General features: G+C 40.0%; 1 protein-coding gene across 4 annotated transcripts in view; it reads left to right on the forward strand.

Moving 5' to 3' along the window:
* The first annotated feature begins 4,495 nt into the window (after positions 1-4,495).
* Positions 4,496-24,687, forward strand: part of shtn2 (shootin 2) — a 28,144-nt gene continuing 7,952 nt past the window's right edge. The window contains exons 1-7 of one of the 4 annotated variants that reach the window (XM_037976755.1): positions 4,496-4,601; positions 16,662-16,730; positions 18,547-18,607; positions 19,535-19,629; positions 19,786-19,978; positions 21,843-21,940; positions 22,604-22,685. In XM_037976755.1, the coding sequence (XP_037832683.1) occupies positions 19,573-19,629; positions 19,786-19,978; positions 21,843-21,940; positions 22,604-22,685 (430 nt within the window). In that variant the 5' untranslated portion in view covers positions 4,496-4,601; positions 16,662-16,730; positions 18,547-18,607; positions 19,535-19,572. Of the gene's footprint in view, positions 4,602-14,186; positions 14,583-16,661; positions 16,731-18,546; positions 18,608-19,534; positions 19,630-19,785; positions 19,979-21,842; positions 21,941-22,603; positions 22,686-24,687 lie in introns of those variants that run through there. The other 3 variants (XM_025009854.2, XM_017433173.3, XM_025009855.2) reach the window with 3 other exon arrangements.

Raw genomic sequence — 24,687 nt, forward strand, 5'->3', positions numbered from 1 at the left:
CTGGTCAAACTGTCGGGCCCGCAGCCTAGGGTGTTTACCGCTCTTGTATCTATGACCAACAAATCAAAGATGGCCCCCTCACCGCCACTACCACTACAGCTCTGCGACCCCCCCCCCACACACACACACACTCACCCAACCCAACCCCCCCCTTCTGCTGCCCCTTTTCCCTTGAGCTGCCTGCCTGGCTTTATTGGGAACAGCAAATTAAGGAACCATCCATCTGGGTGTGATCACCAATTAGGGAGGGAAACTGTCAGCACGCATTAAGGCCTGCAGGGAAGGCGGGCGTGTCGGGGTGGCTTTCATCGAGAGGGAGGCAAGAGAGGGAGCTAAAGAGTGAGAAGTTGATCGAATAGGATTAAAAACAGATTCGGGAATAAAATCGTCCAAGGCAGGATTCCCTTAGAATCATCCAAGAAGCTCTGAACTGTACGTGTGTCTAAACAGTTTACATCCACTGCTTTGCCTCTCCAAGATAAAATGTTTCATTAGCGGAGGTGACAATTTATAAATGCACCTTTTATTATCCATCATGCACACACACAGACACACACACACAAATCAGTGCAGCTTGTGGCCGGCCCCCTTTTGTCGCTGCTCACTGGTACAGGCGGTGATTCCATGTAACACTTCTCCTCCAGCCAGCTTTCTCCCAACACAATGGGGCCGTCATTAACTTTTTGCTCCATCGGAATGCTGAAAGACCTTGACGACCGAGCAGCCCCTCGCCTCCGCCCCTCGCTCCTCCGTGCATCCCGGTTTCCTCTTTGCTCGCTGGTTTTCCAGGGCCCTAATTTGTGAGGGCCAGGTGTGCTCGGACCCACAGTGTGGCCGGGTGAGGGGGGTTTGATTATGGGTGAGAAAAGGCATGAGAAGAGAGCCGGGTGGGCGGCACACCAAGGGGAGCCACAATTAAGTTAGTGCAGCAATGCATTTCTGTTAGATAATGATTTGATAACTGATCATCATATTGATTTATTCTGTCTAACAGAAACCTGGCCACAATAGGAGGCTTTTGTTAGTTTAAATGAGTCCACTCCTGCTAATTATCTAAATTTTCATGTTTCTAAAACAACAGGTTGAGGTAGAGGAGTGGCTGCTATTTGTCAGTCAGGATTATTGATTAATGCTACACTAATTATTACTTAATTAATTTTTTTGAGACCTTGACTCTGAGTCTTTCTCATCCAAAATGGAAATCGGAAAAAACACTTTTACCTGTTATACACTATATTTCCAAAAGTATTCATTCACCCATCCAAATAATTTAATTCAGGTATTCCAATCACTTCCATGGACACAGGTGTATAAAATCAAGCACCTCAGCATGCAGACTGCTTCTACAAAGATTTGTGAAAGAAAGAGTCGCTCTCAGGAGCTCAGTGAATTTCAGCTAGTATAGAGATATGATTCCACATGTGCAAAAAGTCCACAGTCAGCTTGGAATACAGTGCTCTTATAACAACGTGGAAGCAAGTGAGATTGACAGCAACTCAGCCATGAAGTGGTAGGCCATGTAAAACCACAGAGCGGGCTCAGAGGATGCTGAGGAGCACAGAGGTCACCAACGTTCTGCAGAGTGAACAGCTACAGACCTCCAAATTTCATGTGGCCTTCAGATCAGCTCAGAACCAGCTTAGAGAGCTTCATGCAATGGGTTTCCATGGCTGAGCAGCTGCATCCAAGCCAAGCAATCTGATGGATGAGTCTGGGTCTGACTGTATTGTGCCAAGTGTAAAGTTTGGTGGAAAGGGCAGGGGGATTACAGAGTCCTGACCTCAACCTGACAGAACACCTTTGAGATGAATCAGAGACTGAGAGACAGGCCTTCTGTCCAACATCAGTGTCTGACCTCACAGATGAGCTTCTGGAAGAATGGTCAATGATTCTCATAATTACACTCCTAAACCTGTGGAAAGCCTTCCCAGAAGAGTTGAAACTGTTACAGTTGCAAAGATCAGTCAGAGGCAGAAGGCTCATTGGTTTAATTCAGAACTATGTACCCTAAAACAAGCATCTAGAAAGTTGGAAAGAAAATGGCGCTCCACTAACATTAAAGAATTCTGTTTAACCTGTAGACAACCTGCTAACATGAAACGAATGACTTGGATGCCCATTGTGAGATTGTTACAGTGTCTTTGACAGAATGGAAACTGAAATATGCAATAAATGTTCTATTCAATCCCCATTTATAATTTGTTCCTGAATCAAAGTAAAAAAATCTAATTAAATCAACCAAACCATGAATTAAAAACATCTAACAATAACACAACAACAGTAGAAACAGAACAGGGCTGGGCAACATTTTACGTTCAGAGGGCCATATTGATTTAGTTAAAGCAATTGAAAGGCCAACCCAATATGGCCACCACAGCCAACTGACCTCATAAAGTAGAAAAAAATGACAATAATTCAGTCAGTTTTACAGATGTTGAGCTACAATTAGGCGTGTTTCTAGCTGGGAGTCATCCACAACACATACTCCAAGTGCTACTTATTGTGCAAGATCATAACATTATTTTTAAGGAATGCTAGGCCTTTAATTTATTATTAAACATTTACTTTGTTGCTTGCTTTTGGATTTGAAAAGGTTTATTGTAGCTGCTGGTATTTTTTTCATGGTTGTGTTCCAACTTTGTGCAAACTGCAGATTAAACTGATGAACAGGAACCTGTGGGAGTCGGAGCACAGAAATCTCAGCGGACACAGACGGTTTCTATGGGATGTGTCACTTTGAATATGTGCTCTGCTGGTGCATCTGAGTATGAATGTGTGAATGAGTCTTTGTGCGTGTGTGTGTGTGTGTGTGTGTGAGGGAGGATAATTAGAGGGTGAGGGTGGTGGGAGTGAATGGATGGCGGGGATCGGGGGCTGCAGTTTGACCCAAAGTTGTTCAGAAGCCAGTTTACCAGGTTGTGTGAGTTTGCGGCTTTTTTGGAAGAGTCTCAGCAGGCATGGGGTAAAGGGGTTGGGGGAAATAAAGGNGGGGGGGGGGTTACCAGGACTAATTGGCACTAATTGAACTGGATGTGCTGATCAGATGGGAGGCTGTGGAAGTAATCCGAGTTGTCACAGCAGATAAGGCCGGGCAGTCCCAGAGTGTCCGCCTCATGTGGCAGCCTGTAACATAGCCTGTGAGGGGGCACCCCCACCCCCACCCCACCACCACCACCACCTTTGTGTCGGCCACAAAAAGGACAGAGGAGAAAAGTTGTTAGTTACAGTGAGGAGCAACAGACTCAGAATGAATGGACTGAGCGAGGGAGGGGAGGTGGAAACAGGTGAGACAAGCAGGGAAAAGGAAGGAGGAAACAAGGAGGAAACAAGGAGGAAAGGGATGACCGGGATGAGAGGGGAATGTCTACGAACAGAAGTGATGTAACTGAGCTGAAGACTCACTGCAGAGAGAAGAGAAAGGACAAAAGATGTTGACCTGGGAGGACATGCGTGGTTTTATTTTATTTTAGGTGTGTTAGAACTAAAAAGTGGAGCCAAAATCTGGGTGAAGATCGAAACAAATCATGACCACCTTTAGTCTAAAGGTGGAGATCACCTAGTTGCCTGTGTCTGAGTGTCTGTCTGTCTGTTAGCAAAATATCTCATGAAACAATGAACACATTCTAATGAAACCCTCACAAGGTAACCACTGGGTGTCCATCTACTGATTATCTTTTGGAGTCAACCTACGTGATTAATTAACTTAGTTTAAATCTCTGGCATCAAAGGCGACGGGTGACATGCATTCATTCAGGAAATGCTACACCTTGAATGAATCCACTGACCGACACCTGATGAGTGACGTGTTCAAGTCCCGGTGCCTGCTCTGTGACGTTGAACAACTCGGGGACAAACCAGCAGCTCAAGCTGACAAAATAAAGAAAAAGGAAGGAAGGAAGGCGTGAGAACGAGAGAGTGAGAGGTAAAGATCGGCTGTGGGTCTCCCCAAGCCCGCAGCAGTCCAATTAATCAGGATTTCTCCCACTGCACATCTGACTCTCACACACACCCTCACACACACTTCCAACACACAGCGGCTGCGCTCTCAGTTGGTGCTACTGAGGGAGGGGTTAAGTCTTGTCAGCACTGATGAAAGTGGGCCAGAGGTGTGTGTGCGCGCGCAAACCCCAGTTTGTGTTTGTGTGTGCGTGTGTGCAGGGGTGCGCGTGTGTGCACGCTGTCCACGCGGTGGGCATCCCAGGCCACGCAGATGTGTGAGTGTGTCGCGCTAAGCCCTGGCGAAGCCCACTGCGAGGGGTCAGGACCTTTACAGAATCAGCGCCTCTGCATGGCAGGACTAATGGAAGGGCCCCACCAGCTGCACACAGAGGAGGAGGAGGAGGGAGATGAAGGGGAGAGGTAAAAAAAAAAAAAGAAAAGGATGAGGAGGAGTGAAGATTTGGGAGGGATGATGGGAGGAGAAGGAAAAAGTTTGTGGAGTGGGAGGGGGTGGAGGAAGCTGTTTTGTGGAGGAAGTTTGGAGGAGAAGTGACTGTAAAATGTCAGAGAAGGAAAAGTTGGAGAAGGAAAAAAGGATTAGGAATTTTGCACGGATGGACGCCGAGGGCCAGAGAAAGATGGCGATTCAGGGGAAGCTCAAGGTAAGAACTGAAAGGAGGCCGTGTAAAACGAGAGCTCCAGGCAGCATAAAGAGGGAGGGATGACGAGGTGGAGGAGGGTGGTGTATGGGTGGGGTTACACTCTTTTCCTCCTTGGCCTCTCTTTCCGGGTCATCTTGTCTTCCTTTCATTCCCGTTTTATCAGTTCTATCAAAAGGATCTTTATAAAACGGCCACAAAGGAATTTCTGTACATTCACTCAATATTTCATATGGAAACAAAAATGAACACAGTCATAAAAATATGTTTCACTGATCACAATAATGTTTAAAAGATAAAAAGGAATTTCAGAATCATAAAGAGTCCAAAAATATTTACAGGATTTAATATTGATCATAACTCATCATGAGCAGGCAGGATGTTACCTTTATACTTTTATATTTAGTTACATTACCTGGTTTTAATGGACAGCTATGGATAGAAAAATATCTCTTATAGCTTCAAAACACATTTTGTCTGAGCATAAAACAGTTTGTAAATGCTATAAAGTGTTAAAAACATGTTTGAATTATCAAAAGCATTGATTTTTAAAAAAGTAGAACAAAAAAAAAACTATGAAACAATAATTTAAAAACTGAACTATAAAAATGTTTTCTTTCAGAACCATTCGGTTTGAGGAGTTACAGCATTAGGATTTAAAGGATACATTTATTTAAATTTTAAAATACTAGAAATATTTTTATTTAAAAATAAATCATGTTTACTGCTACCCTGTGTGTCCTTACACAAACGAAGACATTGATTATTTAATTTATTACATTAAAAAAAGAGTAAAAGAAATTGTTTTAAAATTGAAATGATAGTTTAATTGCCCATAAATTTAGGATTTCTACTATTAATAATAATTTTACTGATTATTTTTGAGCTGAAGAAGATGTTATTTTTTTCCCAGTGAATGTCCTGGGTTATAATGAGCTTTAAAGGTTTTATAATAACTCTGTAATTTTCTCTGTGTGTGTTTTCAAACAAAACTAAACGCTAACAGATATTTCTGTAGATGAATTTACTGAGAGAGAAAAAAAACAAAGTGGTAAAATATAAATATATAAAGTGATAAGGGAAATATAAAGTGTTTTTTAACGAGCTGTAAAAAGGTTTCATTTGGATGTTTTAGTTGAGTTACTGAACGCTACTTTCTGCTTCTACTTGAAGGTATTTTCTATTTTTTCCCACCATTTTATTGTGTAAAAGTACAATTTTATTGTCCTTTTTTAAACTGCAATCTTGAAGACATTGTGGAAAAAGTTCAAAATGCTGAAAACTTTGAAACAATCTGCCATAAGAGAGACTTCTTCACTTCCTGTTTTTAAATCTCATGTTTAATCCCTCTGATAATGATCCCAGCGTGAGCTGATCTTTTTCTGATTCACTCTTTACTTCTTTTTGTAATCGTTCTAAATTTATTTTAAACTTGTTTTTCTTGTTGCCTTAGTCTTTGCTTCTGCCTGTTATTCAATCCTTTCTGTGCAGCACTTTGGTTATGACCTGTCGTGTTGAAATGTGCTTACTAAATATATCAACTCACTTTTAAAGTTAAAATTAAAGATTTACAATCTAAAAAAACAATAAAAGATAGCCTTTGTTTTTCAAATTAAACCATTAGTTTTTTTCAAATTATTTCTACCATTGAAGCCTTAAAATAAAGTTTTGATGAGTTAGAAACAAAGTTGTTAATTAGATTTTAAAAATTCCAATGTTTATGTAACTTCTCACACATTTTAATTTAAATTAACATTAAAAAGTTCCAATTTCCCATCAAAAATCTAACATTAGAGAACAAATAAAGCAGAAAGAACTTTTATTTTTCTTATCTCCTCTCGTTTCTATCGCATCATATGAACTAAAAAGAGTTTGCATGAAACTGAAACTATTTTGTTTTTTTATTTTTACTGAAGTTAAAGACAAAAACAAAAGGGTCAAATTTTGCTTTCATAAAGTTATTCAACCAACAAGTTCCAACATTTGATGAGCTAGTAAATTTGGGACATGAGAATGAGTTTGATTCAAAAAGTGAAGACAAAAAAACAAAAAGCATTTCTATTTTAATCCCTGTTTTAATTTGTTCAGCAGAGACCGAACAGAGCTCCACTTCTGACCGTTTCCTCCCTGGCTCTGCAGCAGCTTGTCTTTTACTGCAAACATGTCATTTTACAGACAAAGTGATGCTTTTTAAAGATAAAATGAGCAGCAGGGAAGGTGAGGGGGTCAGACAGACAGTGGCTTACAGTTTAGGAGGCAGAAAATACCAAATAATTTAGATTAAATTAGATTTGTGTTACTATTTAACGACAAACGCTCAGCGGAGCAGAGTCAGAGCTGAGGGTTGTGCTGCAGACAGGGTCACATCACCTTCAGCTTCCTCTGCTGTAAGGACGGCGGTCGGGCGTCTGTGCCACGTTGTGCCAGGTCCAGCAGACAGTTTCCACCTCTGACATCATCACTGCGAGACGGTGATGTAAGGCAACGCTTCGAAAGCTGATGACGGCTCGTCTGGGAGCTTTTTTTGGTGCACATGAAGTAGCTGAGGGATCACCTGCATCTGAAACAGAAACAGAAATCAGTGCAGAGCAGCAGAGATCCACCAAACACACTTTCCCTTCAGGTTAGAGCGAAGCAGAAACGTGTTTCCATCTGTTTTTCAGATTCAGGTGGGAGTTTTTCAGACAGGAAGAAACTGCAGAGCAACAAGTGGCAGAGGACAGAGTTAGAGTGACACCTACAGAGCGCCCAGAGGACGGCAGAAACTCACAGAGCTGGGCTCTACATGCTCTGTTTGGGCCTTTTTTTTCAGATTTTAAATTAGAGCTGAAGTGTTCCTGGTGACGAGAGTCAGAATGTAGATAAATGTACTCCACAGAAATGAGTCATAGGTTTGTCATCTAAAGTAGGCTTTTACAGAGAAGATTTACAAAACAGTGTTTCATTCAGTCCAAATCTGCTGCAAGGATGTTCGCAGGAAGCTAAAATACGATCCGTAATTACACGGAGGTAAATACATTCAGTCTCATTGCTTTTGTTTTATGTTTAATGTTTGTTTCCATACATTTGAAATTAAATCAAAATAAGTCGACTTCATCAGGGCTGGAATGATGCAAACGTTTTAATAATGCTTGAGAAAAAAAAAATCCTTACTTATTGTGCTTTGGATTCAATCTTGACACAAATCTGATGTAAATTATTTTTGCTTTTACCATAAACTCGTCTCAAAAATACATAAATAAAAAATAGCTCTTGCCTTCATTCCTAAAATCTGAAGCAATTATATGAAAATGCAGTTTAAAAATTAAACAATTCCCAAAATCTAAAGCAGGACCAGAAATTTTTGTAGAGCAGTTCTTTTTTATTATTGACTAGAATTTTTATAGTTAAATTATAAGCAAAGTCAATCAACCAGAGGTGTGGATACGGGTGTCCCTCTTCACTTTATGTTAAGGACCTTACAGTCAAATAATAATATGTCTTCTTTTTTATTATTATTTGTCTTTGTCCTGTTTCTGTGTGGCACTTTAAAATAAGACTAGCAATTAAATTAAACAACATTCAAATCTTTAAATATTTTAAATAATTTGAAACCTTATTTTCTGTTAACTGTGATTGCTCATTAAATATTTAGTATATAAGATTTTTGTCTTATGGTCGCCTTGTTTATTGGGATTTGTTAATTTTCTGAATACAGTTAAAGTAATTTAACACCATGCTGGCCTGATTAGGGGACAGCTGAGTTATCTCAAGATTTTACAACAGAGATACAATTATTGTTGTTTTTGTGTCCACGTATGTTACATGCTTTGTTCAAATTTACGGCCCGTCCTTTTTCAATCAGGTGCAGCTAAATACGACACTGAGTTCAGAGTGTTGGTCATTAATAATAAATTACCGCCACAAATTAGACTTTCGAGTGCTGCGTTCGCATGTTTCAGCCCGATCACGTCCTCAGAGTTGATCAGCCCGATCAAACATTTCTGCACATCTTCCTCCATTTTTTACCCCCCTCCTAAAGACTGAGCGTGGATCGGCTCACGTTGGTGTGCTGAGACCAATCACGGGGAGAGTATCGTCACTTGACTCGCACCAATAGACTTGGACATCGTCCTGTGGTCTAAACCGATGCAGAGACAAATCCCCCCCATAGGGGACTGAATAATCAGGCTGCTATTCTCAGTAACAACTGCCCGGACATATTCATCTACACCTGCAGCCTCAAAATCGTTCTTCGTGGGCCACGGAACGTGATTTAAAGCTGCGACTTCATGATATAATATCAGGTGGCGATCGCGGCACAGCTGCGGACTAAAACGGTTGTAATTGGGCGGGAAAGCGGCGTTGAAACAGTGGCGACACGTGTCTGTTTCGAGGCAAACGCATGAAAGTGACGCCGCTTGTTTGGACAAAACAAAATTGCTCGGATGCAGCTTCGGCGATTAAAAAAACACCAAAACGAAACAAAAAACTGCAACAAAAAACAGTGGGATGTGCAAGGTAACAAATCTGAGAGTTTCACATTAGAGTGGATGGAGCCCGTAGCAGCAGCAGCAGCAGCATCAGTGGGCTTATTTGTTTGTGTGTTCGGCGTACAGTGGAGTCACCAGGAGGCCAGCAGTATCTGCAAGGCTCTTCTGTCACAACACATCCCGTCTCCGGCCTCCAACACGCTCCATCTTTCCCTGCTTCCCCCACCCTGTAAATTTAGGTATGAATTTCCAGAAATCAAACCTGTCACCGCAGAGCTAAAAGAAATAATAATAATAATAATAATAATAATAATAATAATAATAATAATAATAATAATTAAAAAAAATAAAATAAAAATTGAAACCCTTCTTCCTCCCACGATTTGTCTCTTAGAATCTTTCATTCCTCGTGCACGGTCCACCCCACCGCCCCCCCCCGGTCCGCCGAAGGCTCGGTGTTCTGCGAAAAGGTCACGGCCCCGCTGGCCTCCCGTTGACCCCGGCTCGACCTAAGCGGGATAGCGCCTCTGTCGGCTGCAGCTGTGGCGCTGCTAAAAGCCTGGATAATCCAATCACACAGTCATTAGTGCTGAGTAGGCCCGAGCCGGAACAGGTGAGGGGGCTTTTGGGAGAGCATGCTTGTGTGCATTCTTTATCTCCTAATCTTCCCTTTTTTACTCAGATTTAGCTAATTTTATGCACTATATGAACGCCCCCCTCGGCCCCTCGCAGCCCCCCCCATCCCGCTCACAAACACATCATATCATTGGTGGTGAAATCCAATCATCTGTCACCTCGGCCCAACTGTGCTGCGAGTATTAAACACGCCGATGCTGCTTCATTAAACATCAGTTTTGTTTGCTTTTTGGGTTTGTTTTTTTTTTTTGTTGCAGATGAGGGAGGGGTTGCTGGGGCTGAGATCTGCAGGTTGACAGGAATGTTTGACGCCAATCTTAAAGGGAAACATAAAAAAGAAGCCTGATTTAAATGACGAGAAAAAAGCCAAGAGTCCCTTTGCTTTTTTTAAAAAAAAAAAAGCAATTAAGATGCTTTGGCACGTCTTAATTGTCGCCTCGTTAGAATTTCCTGTCTTTTGTTGTCAGGGTGTCTCAGCTTTACACTAAAAAAAGAACTTGTTGATTTATTTATTTGTTTTGTAGTTTCATGTCTTTGTTTCAGATGAAACATTATATTATAATTTAATATTTTTGGGCTCAGTCAACATAATATTTTAGGGCTCATTCAATATTTTCATTCCAATTCTTTTTTTTTTGGTTCGGCCAAACTAATTTTCCCCAGTAAATGTGATTCTCAGATTGGTTTAAAGTCTCACTAAATCAGACATTTTAGAAAAACAAAACAACTTATTGTGTGAAAAACTACATCTTATATCTTGTGCCAGTATTATAGAAGTAATGAAAGTTTGCTCCACTGAGACAACAAAACAAAAATTACACCTGACAAAAGAAATATTGGTCCATCTGATAACTGTTGAAATCAGCCAAGTTAAAACAATAGTTCAGATGTTTTCAAGCGCAGTTTTGTAGAACGGTTATAAGCAATAAATGTCTTACCTGTCATAGATAGCTCTTTGAACAACCTTAGTTTGAAGAAATAGTTTAATTCTGACTGGACTGATGAGCTAATGGCTAGTCTGAGTGTGGCCAAGACCAAAGTGGATTGTTGTCACTTTAAAACTGTTTTAGGAACCTTTTCATCATAGTCAATTTCACATTTATTTGAATTACGTTAATAGGTTATTTTTTTGCAAGCACAAATGGCGGTAGCAGCCAGCTGTAGCACTTCCTGTGCAGCCTAGTGCATGTCCAGCAGGAATGTTATGATATTTCTGCTGGAATAACTGTGTAATCTCAAAGTGATGGTGGTGTTAAGATTTTTAAAACAGTGTTCGCAAAAACTGCTATAATTTAAAAAATGGTGGCAAACCACCTCAGTTTTGAGCCCCCTTGGCTGAGCTGTTCACTCACCAGTCTGGTCAGAAATAAACTTTCTTCCTACAAGCTATCTGCAGCAGGTGAGATATTTACTGTTCATAACTTTACAGAGAACGTCAGGTCAACAAGTTTAAACTGTCCCTTTAAATTGAGAACAATTGAAAACAAAGAAGCAAAGTAAATCCTAAAAGATAACGCTGAGCCAATAGATTACTTTAAAACAAATGAATATATTTCTGTGGATAAATGTTAAAGGTAGTTTAAATTATCATTCAAGTTAATATTCAAAGTTTTAGATTTACTAACAAAAATAACTCATTTGACTTAAGCTTAAATTTAATGTCTTGTTATGCATATTTGTGCTTAAGTTGATGAAATATTTATTTTTATTATTTGTTTAGTGTACGTTTAGACCTGACTAATGAAAATGATTGAGCCTTATTCTTGCATGGGAGACATTTAATATTTATATTTCTTTCTTCGTTCTAATTCTTCAAAGGTTCATTGTCTTTCTCCATCTCTGTTCAGTCCTTTTCTTAAATACTTAATGATAATAAAATAAAGACATCGTAAACTGCTTCAACAGTGGATCCAAAGATCTGTCGACTTTTTCATGACAGCCATAAGAGGGAATATTCGATGTTTATGAACTAAATGTTATTTTAATACTCTTGAGAAAACAATCTGAACCGGGATCAATGTTTTAAAAGCCCATCATGTGAAGTGGGAGTCACTTGAGGATTTATTAAAACTCATCATCTTCCATCCCATAGCTTTTACTGCTCCGCTGCCTGCCTTCACAAATCACACAGTATGCAGCAGCTACAATGAAACGCAGGCTGGATGTTTCTTTCCTTCTTTCTTTTTTTTTTAGGTCAGATTATTTCATTTTGTGTAAGCATCACATGGCTTCAAATACAAGCTGAGAGCAGATACACTATTTATATCCTTCAAAATGAAACGACATAACGAACGCTGCAGCTACGGTTTGGAGGCGGCTTAGAGCTCTGCACATGTTCGGTGTCCTCAGACGGCCGCGAACATGAACTTTCATCAGCTTGCTGTGCTTTGTTGAGTAACGCTGAGGCTCGAGTTTGAAACGAAGTAAAATGACTAACTCACGAGCACGCCGACCCCCCCCCTCCAACCTTTCTCTGCCCTCGACAGAAACGACTGTGTTCACCCATCAGTGTGTGGCAGGCTGCCGATCACAGCTTAAATCACATAAGAACAGTGTGAGCTGCATGAACCCGCGGTGCCTCTAAATGATGATGATCCATCGAAACAGACAAAAAAGACTGCATTTGTAGCTTGAAAGAATTTTTTGGAGATCAACATTTTTATAGAATTCACTTCACGTTTTATCAAAGTTAGGATGTGTGGACATTTCACAGATTAAAATAATTCATACAAGAAGTTCTTGTTGGTAAATGTCATGTGGGATTTATTTTAGAACCTGAAAATCACCACGTTATGTCATCATTTAAAGCGATAGCTCAGATCCTTTATAGCACAGGTGTCGAACTCTGTTCTTTGGGGGAGTTGTCTCATGTTTTAGACGTATTCTTGCTTTAAAACACCTGGTTTAAATGGATGACTTGTGGACGTGCTTCTGGAGAACTTGATGATTTGGTGAGGAGGTAATTAAACCGTTTGAATCAGGACTGTGGCTCTTGAGGCCTGGAGTTTGACACCCCTGCTTTATAGTAAGGTTAGGTGGAAAAATTAGGATCAGTGAACATCTTACCTGTTGTCAGTAGCTCTTTGAGCAACCACGGTTTGGGAAATACAGTTTAACTCTGAACTGATGAGCTAATTGATTAGCGAGCTAACAGCTAATTCCAATCTGAAATATCTTAAAGTGGTTCTTGTTAAACCCGTTTTGTAAACCCCACTGTTTGTTTCTCAGTACACGGTTAACAGAAATATTAAGTTCCTGCTGGAAGTGCTGCAGTAACAGTGTTACAGCTAGCTGCTGCCGCTGCTATTTACACATGCAAACAACCATAAACTTTTATGTAAATGACTGCATAAGGCAAAATTGACCTCAAATTAAACATTTATTTGTATAGAACCCTATAAAATCTTTGAGCTGTTGACGCTTGGACTAATCTTTCGCACATCAAGCCAATCAAAGTTAAACTTTCCAAACTGAAGATTCAAAGAGCTATCAGCAACAGGTAAGATATTAACCACTCATAACTTTCTCACAGGACCTCACTACTAAAGATCGTTTTAAATAGAAACAATCTTGTCTCCACTTGAACTAGCCGTTAGCTTATCAGTCCAATCAATCCTGATCTCCTTCTTTTATGTACATTTATTTGACTCCCAAAGAGCCTGCTTTTTGCAGGTAGTACTATTTTAATGTGCTGATCACTAGCAGGGAACCTCTCCAGCCATCTATAAACAGGAAAAATGCAATCCAAAGGAAGGATTAAAAGCACACCAGTAAGCAAAAGGAAATGTGCTACAGATTTAGCAAAGTAATCACCAAGGTGACGGTATGATCCAAACAGGCTGAGCTGATCTTATGTGGCTGAAGGTTGCTGAGATCATTGGCTTCAGGTGAGATGGCTGGAAACAGGAGCTCAGAGCTCCACCTAGAGAAACGGGAGGGAAATAAAACGGTAAAAGCTGCGTATTTCAAGTCCAGATGGATACATCAAAAGCTTCTTTGGGAAGCTTTTTTTAAAAAGTCTACTTTCTTACCAAAAGGCTTGTTTGTATGTGAACGAACAGGAAGTGCAAAAGCAGAAGAAAACTTCAGTTTTCAAACTACTAGAGTGATGATAGCAGGAGCCCAATACTGTAAATTAAATGCAAGTATAATAGATGAACCCTGACTGTATTCTCTGAACAGCTCCTGGAAGGCAGGTGAAGAAACAGAAAGAAACAAGGGATGGGGAGTTCAAAGCTCCTCAATGATTTATAATGAAGAAGTGTGTGTCATCGGCATCATCGGTGGCACCCATCCCTGTCATCTGCTGAATTCTCACCCAGTAATGTGGCTCCTGTGGCAGGTGGTTGATGTTTCACAGGTCATGAACTTTAGCACAGATGCTAATAGAGGAGTGAAAGCAGCTTTTGCTTCACCCCGCCTGCCTGAGTGACATTGAGCTTGCAGCAGAGAGACAGAGCCGTCCCTTGGAGACCACATGTATGGAGCAAGGCTACTTTCCCCTTTTAGCCCTGTATGAAAAGGGCAGAAAGGTTCACGCAAGCGCTTACATCAAAACCAAAGATCAACAAATATCACAAGCTGCAGGAAAATAACTTTTATATTAACTACAACTGGGAAACACTTGTGATAGTTGAACCGTTCTTTTAGCCAAGAAGCCGAGGAGTAAGTTCCTTATTTTTTTGTATCTTGGCTGTGGGGGAGGGTTTGAGCAGAAATTCCCACTCGCTACTTTCAGCATAAGCTGGCTGCTGTTCAGTGACAAAAGAGGTTTTTATTTGTGTTGAAATATACAGCTCTATTTGGTTAATTGAAGGGTTAAAACTGGCTGCACAGAGAAGAATGTGGCTACAGGATGAGGACGGTGCTGCTGCAGGTAAGGCTTTTATTATGCAAAGACAAAGAGTTTCAGTTTCTCAAGTTTGGATTTCTGGGTGTAAAACGAAAGACTTTTATTTAAGGTGCCGATCACGTTAAAGAGAAGACAGGAAAATAAAAAAGACCAACTTTATAAAAATGCTCCAACTTTATGTCCTTATGCAGCTTCTTCTTCTTTATGTCATGTTCTTAAATTTATGTAACTTAAATTTGCCGCTTTGCTGGAGTGCTTTAATCATTTTAACATCAGAAATCGGATGACTTCTGCTCAGTTGAGTATCAAAACGGCTAAATTCATTTGTTAAAAAACTTTTTTTTATCACAAAGATATGTTTTTTGATGTATTTCACAAGGCATATAAAATGTTTAATAAAGTACTTTTAAAGTACTTGGTTCTAAGTTCTCTAGCTAACCTCAGCTAATAGCTTTGCTAGTTGTACCTCTGTACCCCCCCTTTTTAACTGGGGGATATGATTATAATTATAATATAAATAGTTTTTTATGTGGGCCTCCCTGTCAATAGTATAAAGGGAAATAGGATGACAAGGTCAAAGGTCATAGGTGCTTCATTTTTCTTTAGGAACTGGATTTGTATTGAAGGTATCAACTTTAAAGACAGAAAGGAAAGAATAAATGATGGAGGCAAAAGAAAAACAGAAGACAGACAAAAAAAGAAGGTCGTAAGGCGAAAGCAGCTTCAGTTCAGCTCACATTCATCCCACAATGTTGCTGAGAAACACGGAGGCTATTTTATGTTTTTATTTTTTTTTTAGATTTTTTTGTGCGCTGCAGGGAAAAGCGGGGAGAAATGCAGGAAGAAGGTAAACTGAAGGAAATGTCAGAGCGAAGCAGGAGAACAGGTGAACGTGAGGAGAAAACGCGTCTCAAAGGTTAACCTCAGGGAGCAACACAGAACGTCTTACTGACATCTTTTCCTCACGCAGAATGACTTTTTTTTTGCTTTACAAATTCAGCAATATTCCTAACCTACGTATAAACAAACCATTTTCTTTTTCCCATAAACATTAAACTCCCCAACCTGGACTTTTACTCACTAGCTGGTTCAGTTTCAGCAGCAGCTGCATGTCAGGAAAGTTCACAAACTGTAATGTGCTGTGCATATTTTATACACATAGCCAGCCCTTTATTACAAGAGATGATTAAAAAAGAATGGGCCTACTCACAAGTCGAACTTCATGTTTAGCATTCATCGTGTCTCACAAATTGTTTGAAACTTTTAATGTCTAAATGGATTTTTTTCCTGCAGTTTTTATCACCTGCTGTCAAAAGGGAAAAGGCAGGCATTAATGTATGTAAAATTATTAATAATAATCTGTAGTGTTAGCAAAATATCACATGAACCACAAGACAGATTTTATTGTAACCTTCAGAAAGTAATCAATGGATGCAAATCTACAACTCATTAGAATTTGGAGTCTACCTGGGTTATGATGGCTACCACAGATAAGTGGTCCTAGCTGACACAAAAATGGCTCGAAGTTAATCAAATTTACAGATATTGAGATAACTGGTGTGGTAGTAGCTGAGAGTCATCCCCAATACTTTTCTAACAAATCGTGCAAGTTCTTGCAATATGAAATAAAATTGTGCATAATGTTATTTTCAATATTTGATCAAAACAGCTACAACTCTATTTCTCAACAGAAGATGATCTTAGTTTTAGATGTTTGCATCAAAGGCAACAGGCGATATGCATTCCTGTTAAAAAATGTTGCTCCTTTCATTATTATTTGAGAATATTGTCAATAGATTTATCTGTTTCTTAGCAGGGTTACAATAATTTCTGTTTTCAGGAAAAGAAAGCTCTAAGTATAACTTTCTTTTGCCTGTGATTCAGCGTGAGTCAGCTGACACAGAAAGTGGAACCTGGATCCTTCTGTAATTTTACTTCCTTTATTTTTCTGACCCAAAGTCTTCCCGAACTTCCTCTCCCAGTCACGCTGATGGGATGTGAGACTCTCTGGTTGTCGTAACTTCGGCTGAGCGTCGAACCATGCCTGTTTTCAGATGCTGGTTTCTGTTTAGTGTGAATAAAACGATTGTCTTCTTCCCACAGATTCTGATGGAGAAAGCAGCTTATCTTCTGAAGACTGGGGAGATATCCAGGTAATGCTGTTACACCTCGGTAAGCACTGAGTCCTGGATCAACTGAAAATAAATGCTATATAATATTAAAACAAAATCCACTCACAGACACACAAAAAAAAGTTAAACCAAACAGAAGAAATGGTCCAGTGAAGATGTGATTTGCCACACATGCAGACCGGCAATGGTGTGTAAATGATTTGATTTGCAAGGAGCTGGCACATCTGGAACAAGCACCATAAATGGTGGCATCACTAGTGGAGCAATAGTGTTATTAGGCAGTTGCCAGAGCAACCAAGAATTTGTCAAAACAGCGAGGAAAGGTCAGCAGACACACAGGGTATTAGAAAACATGACTAGTACAGTTTGATATGGATCACGTTTACACGAGATGGTGAGATGGTGGTCATATTATTGCTCAACATGTGGGGCTTACAGAACCTATGGGTGCATGAGGACAACCAGACATGTTGTAAAGCAATGATTCCCAAAGTTGGGCTCGGGACCCCAATGTGGGTCACCCAACACCAAGTAGGGGTCCTTAGATAATCTCCAGATATCAAGTTATAATTTAAAAACCCAGTTTTTATGATAGATTTACACCATAATTGTTACAGAGAATTGAAACACAAGTCAATTAATGATTCCAAAAATAGCAAAATGGATGCTAAGACTGTTTGTGTTGTCATTATGCCCTTATTTAATAGGATCATTAGCACTTTTGGATGTTTAAACAGCCAACAGATGGGGTCACACATCTTTGTCACTGCTATTTTGTGGGTCAGAAGCTGAAAAGTTTGGGAACCACTGTTGTAAAGGGTCAGGTCACCAAAAACAGACCACATTAAGGGAGGGTTGTTGTATTGTGCGCCAGGTATTACAGGATGACACTTTGCTAATCACCCAGACACAGGTATTGGACTCTTTACAACACCCTGTGTCAGTCTGCACTTGGTCTCAACAACAGGTTCACTGTCACATGCGTAGTCTGCTGTTAACATTAGAACAAATGTTAACGGCATTTGGAGTGGTGGTGAAACAACGGCAAGCAGCACTGTGTCTGTGGCTCCATGAAGAGAGGACCGATCCTGCTAATGTCGTAGAGAGACACATCAGCATTGCTCCTGCTGGTGTGAGAGCGTAGGGCACGACTTCAGGTCACCTCTGGTAATGATTTGGGGATTGTTGGCACAGAGCTACATCAGTGACATTCTGTGTCTTTATGTCTTACCCGTCCAGACACAGCAGCCTAATACAAACTTTCAATAAAACGACATCAGTCCACACACAGTCGAATACATGACGCAGACAGCTTATGAACAGGAGGAAGGTCCTTCAGTAGTCAGCCAGGTTCCCCAATCTTTCCTCAATCAAATATATGTGGGATCAACTTGGATGTGAACTCAGACCCGACACCGATCTGCTGGATCTTGAGGGCCAGTTCCAACATCTGTGGACAGACTTGCAACAAGAGAGGATAAAATGTCTGTATGCCTTTTTTCTGCATCAAATTTCCTTTTGTATCCAGGGCAGCGTTGGTGGCACACGTATTGACATGGAACCAGCAGAGTGCCTGTTCTGCCAAGTCTGCTAACCGTTCAATATAATATTTAATCACTGCACTACAGTCACACGACACATGTAGTTTTTTTTTTATTTTCACCACCTCACTGAACCTTTTTTTTGACAGTGAGTGTAGCTGAATCAAGACAGCGTGCAATCTTGATTACATGTAGGAGAAAAAGTCATTTTGGTGCCTCGGTTATCTGATAAAAGTTAAAGGTGTGAGTAAAATGAGCTGAATCAATTTGATCTTCACGCATTTCTCTCGTTTTGTTCTGTTGAATGATTGTTAGTGTGACATCCTGGAACAGCAGAGGGATGAGGCCAATCAGAGACTCACTGAGCTGGAGGAAGGTGAGAATTTTAGGATTTTTAATGTGTTTGTTGTCAGTAACAGATTGATTTTATGCTGCAGATCAAATGGACAAAAACTACAAAAACAAGAATCCTAAGCAAAGTTCCAGCAGCAAAACAAAAACAACAGCAAAATATATTACACATGTTAAGAAAACTCATCAAAACAGAACAACAATTTGCAATAAGGCAATAAAATCAGAATTAAATATTTTTGACGTAACAGAACAAGAGCACAATGATACAAACTTTCGTAAATAAAACAATTAAAAATAAATCAGGAATTAAACATCTTCCAAAGCAGCAAAGCCAAAAACACAACACTGACAAACATCACAACAAACTTTCTGACAACAAAACAGAAAAAAACAGCTGAAAGTACAAAATCAAATATATGTTTTTGGGAGAAAAAACCCCAAAACAAAACAATGAAACTTAAAAGACAGTTTAAAAACACAATGAAACAAAAAACACCATGAAGACTATTTTGGAAAACACAACACAAAGAAAACAACAATAAAAAATGATACAACTACACATAGTTAAAGAACTAAAAACACTTATTTTGTTTTTTGTTGCTTTATGAGATGTTTGGATTTCTAAAGAGACTCTAGTGTTTCTTGTTTTATGAAATCTGACTGTAATTCAGCAAACAAGGTTATGTTTTCAGCTATTTTATTTTTGCTGTTCCTTGAACTAGTTGTGGTTACTGAAATGCTGTGGTTTTGTTGTTGTGTTTTCTTAAATGTTGTGTTTTGTTCGGGATAAAAAGTAATCACAGTAAATAAGAAATGATCTCAAGCAGAAAGAATGACAGGGATACAGATGTGTCCCTTCATAACGTATTTATATAACGAAGATTTTTGTGCTTTTTTGTTTTGTTTTTACATCTATGACTGATTTATTTAGTCCTTTTTCCATGAACAGCTTCCAATCAGCTCCTGAAGGAGATCAGTGTTCTGGAGATGCAGTTCCAGATCGAGCGCTCCTGCAGGGAGAGCGCTGAGGCCCTGGCTCTCAAAGTACGACTTAAACCATCGTTTTTCTGTTTGTGCCTTTTTTTTCTTCTCCTGTCATTGCTTGTCAAAGGATAGAATTTATGAAAGTTCATTTAAACTATTAAAGGAGCAGAGCTAGATCGCCCTTCACTTTCACCCACCGTCTCCTCTGTCGCACAGGTTAGCAACGAGAACAAAGTCCTGAAAAGGAAGAGCCAGATGCTGCTGCCGCTGATCTCCGAGCTGCCGGGGATCCTGGTTCCTGCGCCCCTCGATGAGGGGACCGACCTCTCAGCTGGGACTGATGTGGTTGATTTAGGCAGCTGCAACAACGAGGACGCGCTGCTGCTGGAGAGTCAGGCTAAGATCACAGGTTAGCCCCGCATGATTCCAAATTTGAAATAAACTCTTCTGATCCTCCAGTTTCTGAGGTGACTGAAAACATTATATTAGCATTCGGAGTCGTATCACCCAACTGCAGGGCTGCTGCCATAGAAAAGGCCTGTTTGCCTTTAATTTTAAGATATACACAAAGGCTTCAGTTAGATGTATTTTTTTTATATATGTTTTGTGAAATCTTCCATTTTGGTCAACAAAGGTGGCCTTCAGATCTTTGCTAGACTGGACTGAGTCCTTCAAGATAAAGCTGAAATAATCAGCTGCATACAGTACGTTCTTGTTCAGTCGACATCCCCGTTCCAATTTCATCCCCCCACAACTGACAAGCCCTTTAATCCAAACAACCATATCAGGCTTTTATAAACCCATTGAATACAACCAAGAGCAGCACGAGGATTTCAGCATGCGTTCCATATCTCAGAATTAAATAACCTTACATTGTGATTGTTACGCCCAAATGACTCTTTCCTCATCCATCAGAGCAAATGTCAGTGGTTCCTTTATTAAGCCACAGTTTTATGAGCTTGGGGACAGTTTGGGTCCATGTTACAGCAAACGTTTTCTTTTTCTTAGTTATGTTCAGACAACACTCCTGGTAATAAAATATTTACTTTTTTGTGGTTTCCTATAGGGGTTTTTAGTCAAGGTCAAGGGGTTTTGATGATAATACATCCATTTTACTAGATGGATGGATATTTTATTATTCCCAAGGGAAACGCAAACACCCAGCAGCAGCTACAGCCACAAGACAAGACACAGAAACCTCACACAAACCACTTAAAAATCCCTTAAAAGTTCCCTTATTACGTACTACAATGAGACTATTACACTAATGGGAATCACTTTCTTTGTTTCCTTGGAGACATTTTAGCATAAAAGACATTAAAATAAAAAAAATGTCACTTCCTGGTTGTGTTTTAAAGGGAAAAATACTTGAGGCTAATTAAGTTAAATTTGTGCTTTCTTGCCTTGCTTACTGTCAGAAAGGAAGACTTAAATGAAAATATTAAGAAAAGCAGAAATAATACATCATTTATGTTGGCTTTTACTTTACTTATCTCCTTTTCTTTGTCACTATAAGTATCTGAAACTCATCATCAGGCAGGTGTTGTGATGTAGCTCAAAGAAATGCTCCCTTCAGCCTTTTGTTGCCATTCACTGTGGACCTATCAGGCTAGTGCCTCAGTAAAATTGTTTCTTACGTATAAATACTGGGAACAAAGACATGCAGACATTTGTTCCACAGTTGCCGCTGACGCACGCACTTCACAGCAGGAGGTTTTTCCTGCAGGATACGTGGTCCCACAGCTGGAAATGAGAGGCGAGGAGGGTGGGATAGATGTGGTCCACGGTGCACAGGCAGCAGGATATGATGCCGAAACCATTTGTTTTCTTTACAACACCTTAAAAGAATAACAGATAAGCTCTTAAATCACATATACAGTATCTTAACTTACACCAGTATGAATGAGTCAGTGGAAATCAGGCGAGCAGCAACAAGTAAGAAGCAGTAACTTTTACCAGCACATATTTGTTTTAAACCCGAAAAAATGACAGATTTGCTCCTACCGGGTGTTTGGACGTTGTCTTGTCGGCTGATTTTCTGGACATTTTAATGGACAGCAGGAAAAATAAGAAAATGTCATATCTCTGAAGTGAATGCTGAGAATATTTGCGTTCTTACAGATCTCCTCTTCAGACCATCTCAAATATTTCATACCAGCAGTGCATGCATGAACACAGATCGTTAATGAGAATCTGGATAGGAATTCCTTTAAATGATAAAAGAATTTGATCTTGCACTTCTCTGTGTGTGTGTGTTTGTGTGTGTGTGTCAGCACTGCAGGCATCAGTGGATGGTCTGTTGGCTGAGAAGCTCCAGCTGGAGCAACAAGTGGAAGAACTGACCAAAGAGCAGGTCCAGCTCAGAGAGCAGGTACAAGCACCACTGTGTGTGTGTGTGTGTGTGTGTGTGTGTGTGTGTGTGCTTGGTTCTGTTACTTCTTTAGAACATTTTCTGGTGAAATCACCTTCCTTGTCAGAAGCAGTAGTCCTTATTTGGACCAAACCACAATCCTAATATGGTGGAAAAGCATTTTAGGGTTAAGCTTCGGGCTAAGGTGTGAATTGAGTTTAAGTTAGTGTTGGGGTCACTTTTATGGTCAGATTTAGAGATCGTGTCAGAGTTAGGCTACAGAAATGAGTGGTTAATATAATATTCTAATAATAGCAGAGTTACAAATGTGTGTGTGTCATAGGGGGTAGGTATTAAGGCAGAAACAGGGCTGTTTATGTTTTCTGCGTCAGCTCTGTGGTGGCATAAATTGAATCATCTTCACCTGTCCCCTCAGCAGAGGAGTGTTTACAGCTCAGATTTTTGTGACCTTGCTGACTGTGTAATCAGCAGTTCCCATCACTCAAATCACTACATTTCAAAGTGAAGTCATATTGTCAGTGTAGGAATGGAGGGAAATGTTATGTTTAAGGATAGAAAACCTTGAGGAAGTTATTTGAGTTAACATTCTCTGAAATCAATGAAACACAACAGCATGTGAATGCATGGAGGCACTGAGAGTTTAACACTGATGGTTTCCTGCAGCTTGCTGTGGAAACTGAGGAGAAAGAAGCCATTCTGAAGAAAATGAGCAAACAGAGCAAGAACATGAACAAAATCAAACGAGGTACGTTTTTATTATGATAAAATCACTTTTATTACTGACAAACGGGCTGTCGTGCAGCATGTTATAGATTTACTGACATTTTTTTGCTTACACCAGGGCACTTTTGTGGTAATTTTGTAGATAGTTTTATAGCTGATGAACGTTTGTTTTGCTTTTTGTAATAAGCTCTGTCACAGTTCTGTCATTAATGTCAATTCAAACATACAAATGCTAAAATGTTAACAATGGTTAATATATTGTGCTCCTGAAAAGGGTGCAATGACGACTGGAGGAAAGGGGAAGAAATATTTAAACATGAAGGGTTTAACTTGGCTTGATCATGATCAGCTACTAGTTTCATCCATTATCAATATACAACAAAAAGTGGAGCTTTTGGCTAAAAAGCTCCAAACATAAACGATCCACCAAAGTCATCACATGCTTGCCCATTTTGTTGACTTGCTATTTGTTAAGATGACTCCTGCTTAAAACAGAAAAATAATACTGATCATTACAAATATGCAGCACAATTGTAAATCAGCAGTTTTTAAACTTACAATTACAACTCAGCTGAGCAGGGTTGTTCTGTTTGACTTTCTCTGCTGCACAGCAGCTTTCAGAAATGCTGTCAGAAACTAATCTTTGTGGCAGAAAACTGATCTTACCACTGTGAATGAACTTAAATACATCTGTGCTGTGGCACTTCCTCACTGCTGAGCCTTTTACATCAGGAGACACAACAAAGTTATTAAAAATTTCATCATAAGACATCTTATGCCATTTTTTTCCTGTCATCATCAAACCACTAATAACAGTTTGATTTACTGAAAAAAACATTTAAATGGCTAAGTGTAGTTTCTGATTGACTTTTAATTACATTTTGTTTTACATAAGGAGGTAAGTTTGCAAACAATGTGAGCGCTAAACCAAGGAGTACTCATCCATCCATCCATCCATCCATCCATCCATCCATCCATCCATCCATCCATCCATCCATCCATCCATCCATCCATCCATCCATCCATCTCCCCAGCAACTTTCTCCAGGCATCCTAGGGCATTCCCAGCCCAGAAAGGATATATAATTTCCCTAAGTTCCTTGCAGTGGGACATGACTGGAAAACCTCCTGAAACAGGTGCCCGGGATGCATCAAACACTTGAATCACCTCAGCTGACTCCTTTTAGTGGAGAAGAGCAGCATCTTCACTCAAAGCTCCTCCTGGATAATGGAGCTCAACAGTCTGTCTCTAAGGCTAAAGCTGGATTCATACTCCCTGAGAAGTGAAGAAATCTGCTCTCCCTCACGTGGTTGTGAAGTTTTTTTTTCTTATTTTCCACACAAACATTTTAGACTTAATGAGAAACTGTAGGCAGAACTCCTGGAAGCCACTCCTCCCGAGGTTTCCATTCTCCCGTAGCTGTACAGATTGTTGCTTCCCTTACCAGACATTTATATTATACAGACTGAGACAGTAAATTTGTTACAAAGAGACCACCATCATTTTCAACATATGGTGCACAAATAGTGAACATAGGGAAGATGTCCCAGCACAGCCTCAGAGAGCCTCCCGTGTCTTCACACTGTCTCCTCCGTGCACAATAACTGTGCTCTCTCCTTTTACGAGTTCTTCACCTTTTGATTTGCTGGAACAGTTGTAAATATACCTGTATTTTCTAACAGCCTGAGCCAGCTGCTCCTCAGCAAAGCAGTTGTAGTGACATGACCCCATTGCTGTTTCTGCATAAACACGCCCACAATAAAGTTCTGAAAGTTCTCAATCAAACAATAATTGACGCATACCGGACCTTCTGCGCAGAACAGGCTCTCGAAGCTCATCTGAGAACAAAATGACTAAATTTTTTTGCTTCTCCTGGAGTATGAAGTCAACTTAAGCACAGCCACCCTAAGAAGGAAGCCAATTTCATCTGCTTGTATCCAGGATCTCATTCAAGAACCACGGCCTCAGGTTTAGAAGCGCCAACGCTCATCCCAGCTGTTTCACAATCAGCTGCAAACCACTCT

Source organism: Kryptolebias marmoratus, linkage group LG7, assembly GCF_001649575.2.
Source record: "Kryptolebias marmoratus isolate JLee-2015 linkage group LG7, ASM164957v2, whole genome shotgun sequence".
Classification (NCBI taxonomy): domain Eukaryota; kingdom Metazoa; phylum Chordata; class Actinopteri; order Cyprinodontiformes; family Rivulidae; genus Kryptolebias; species Kryptolebias marmoratus.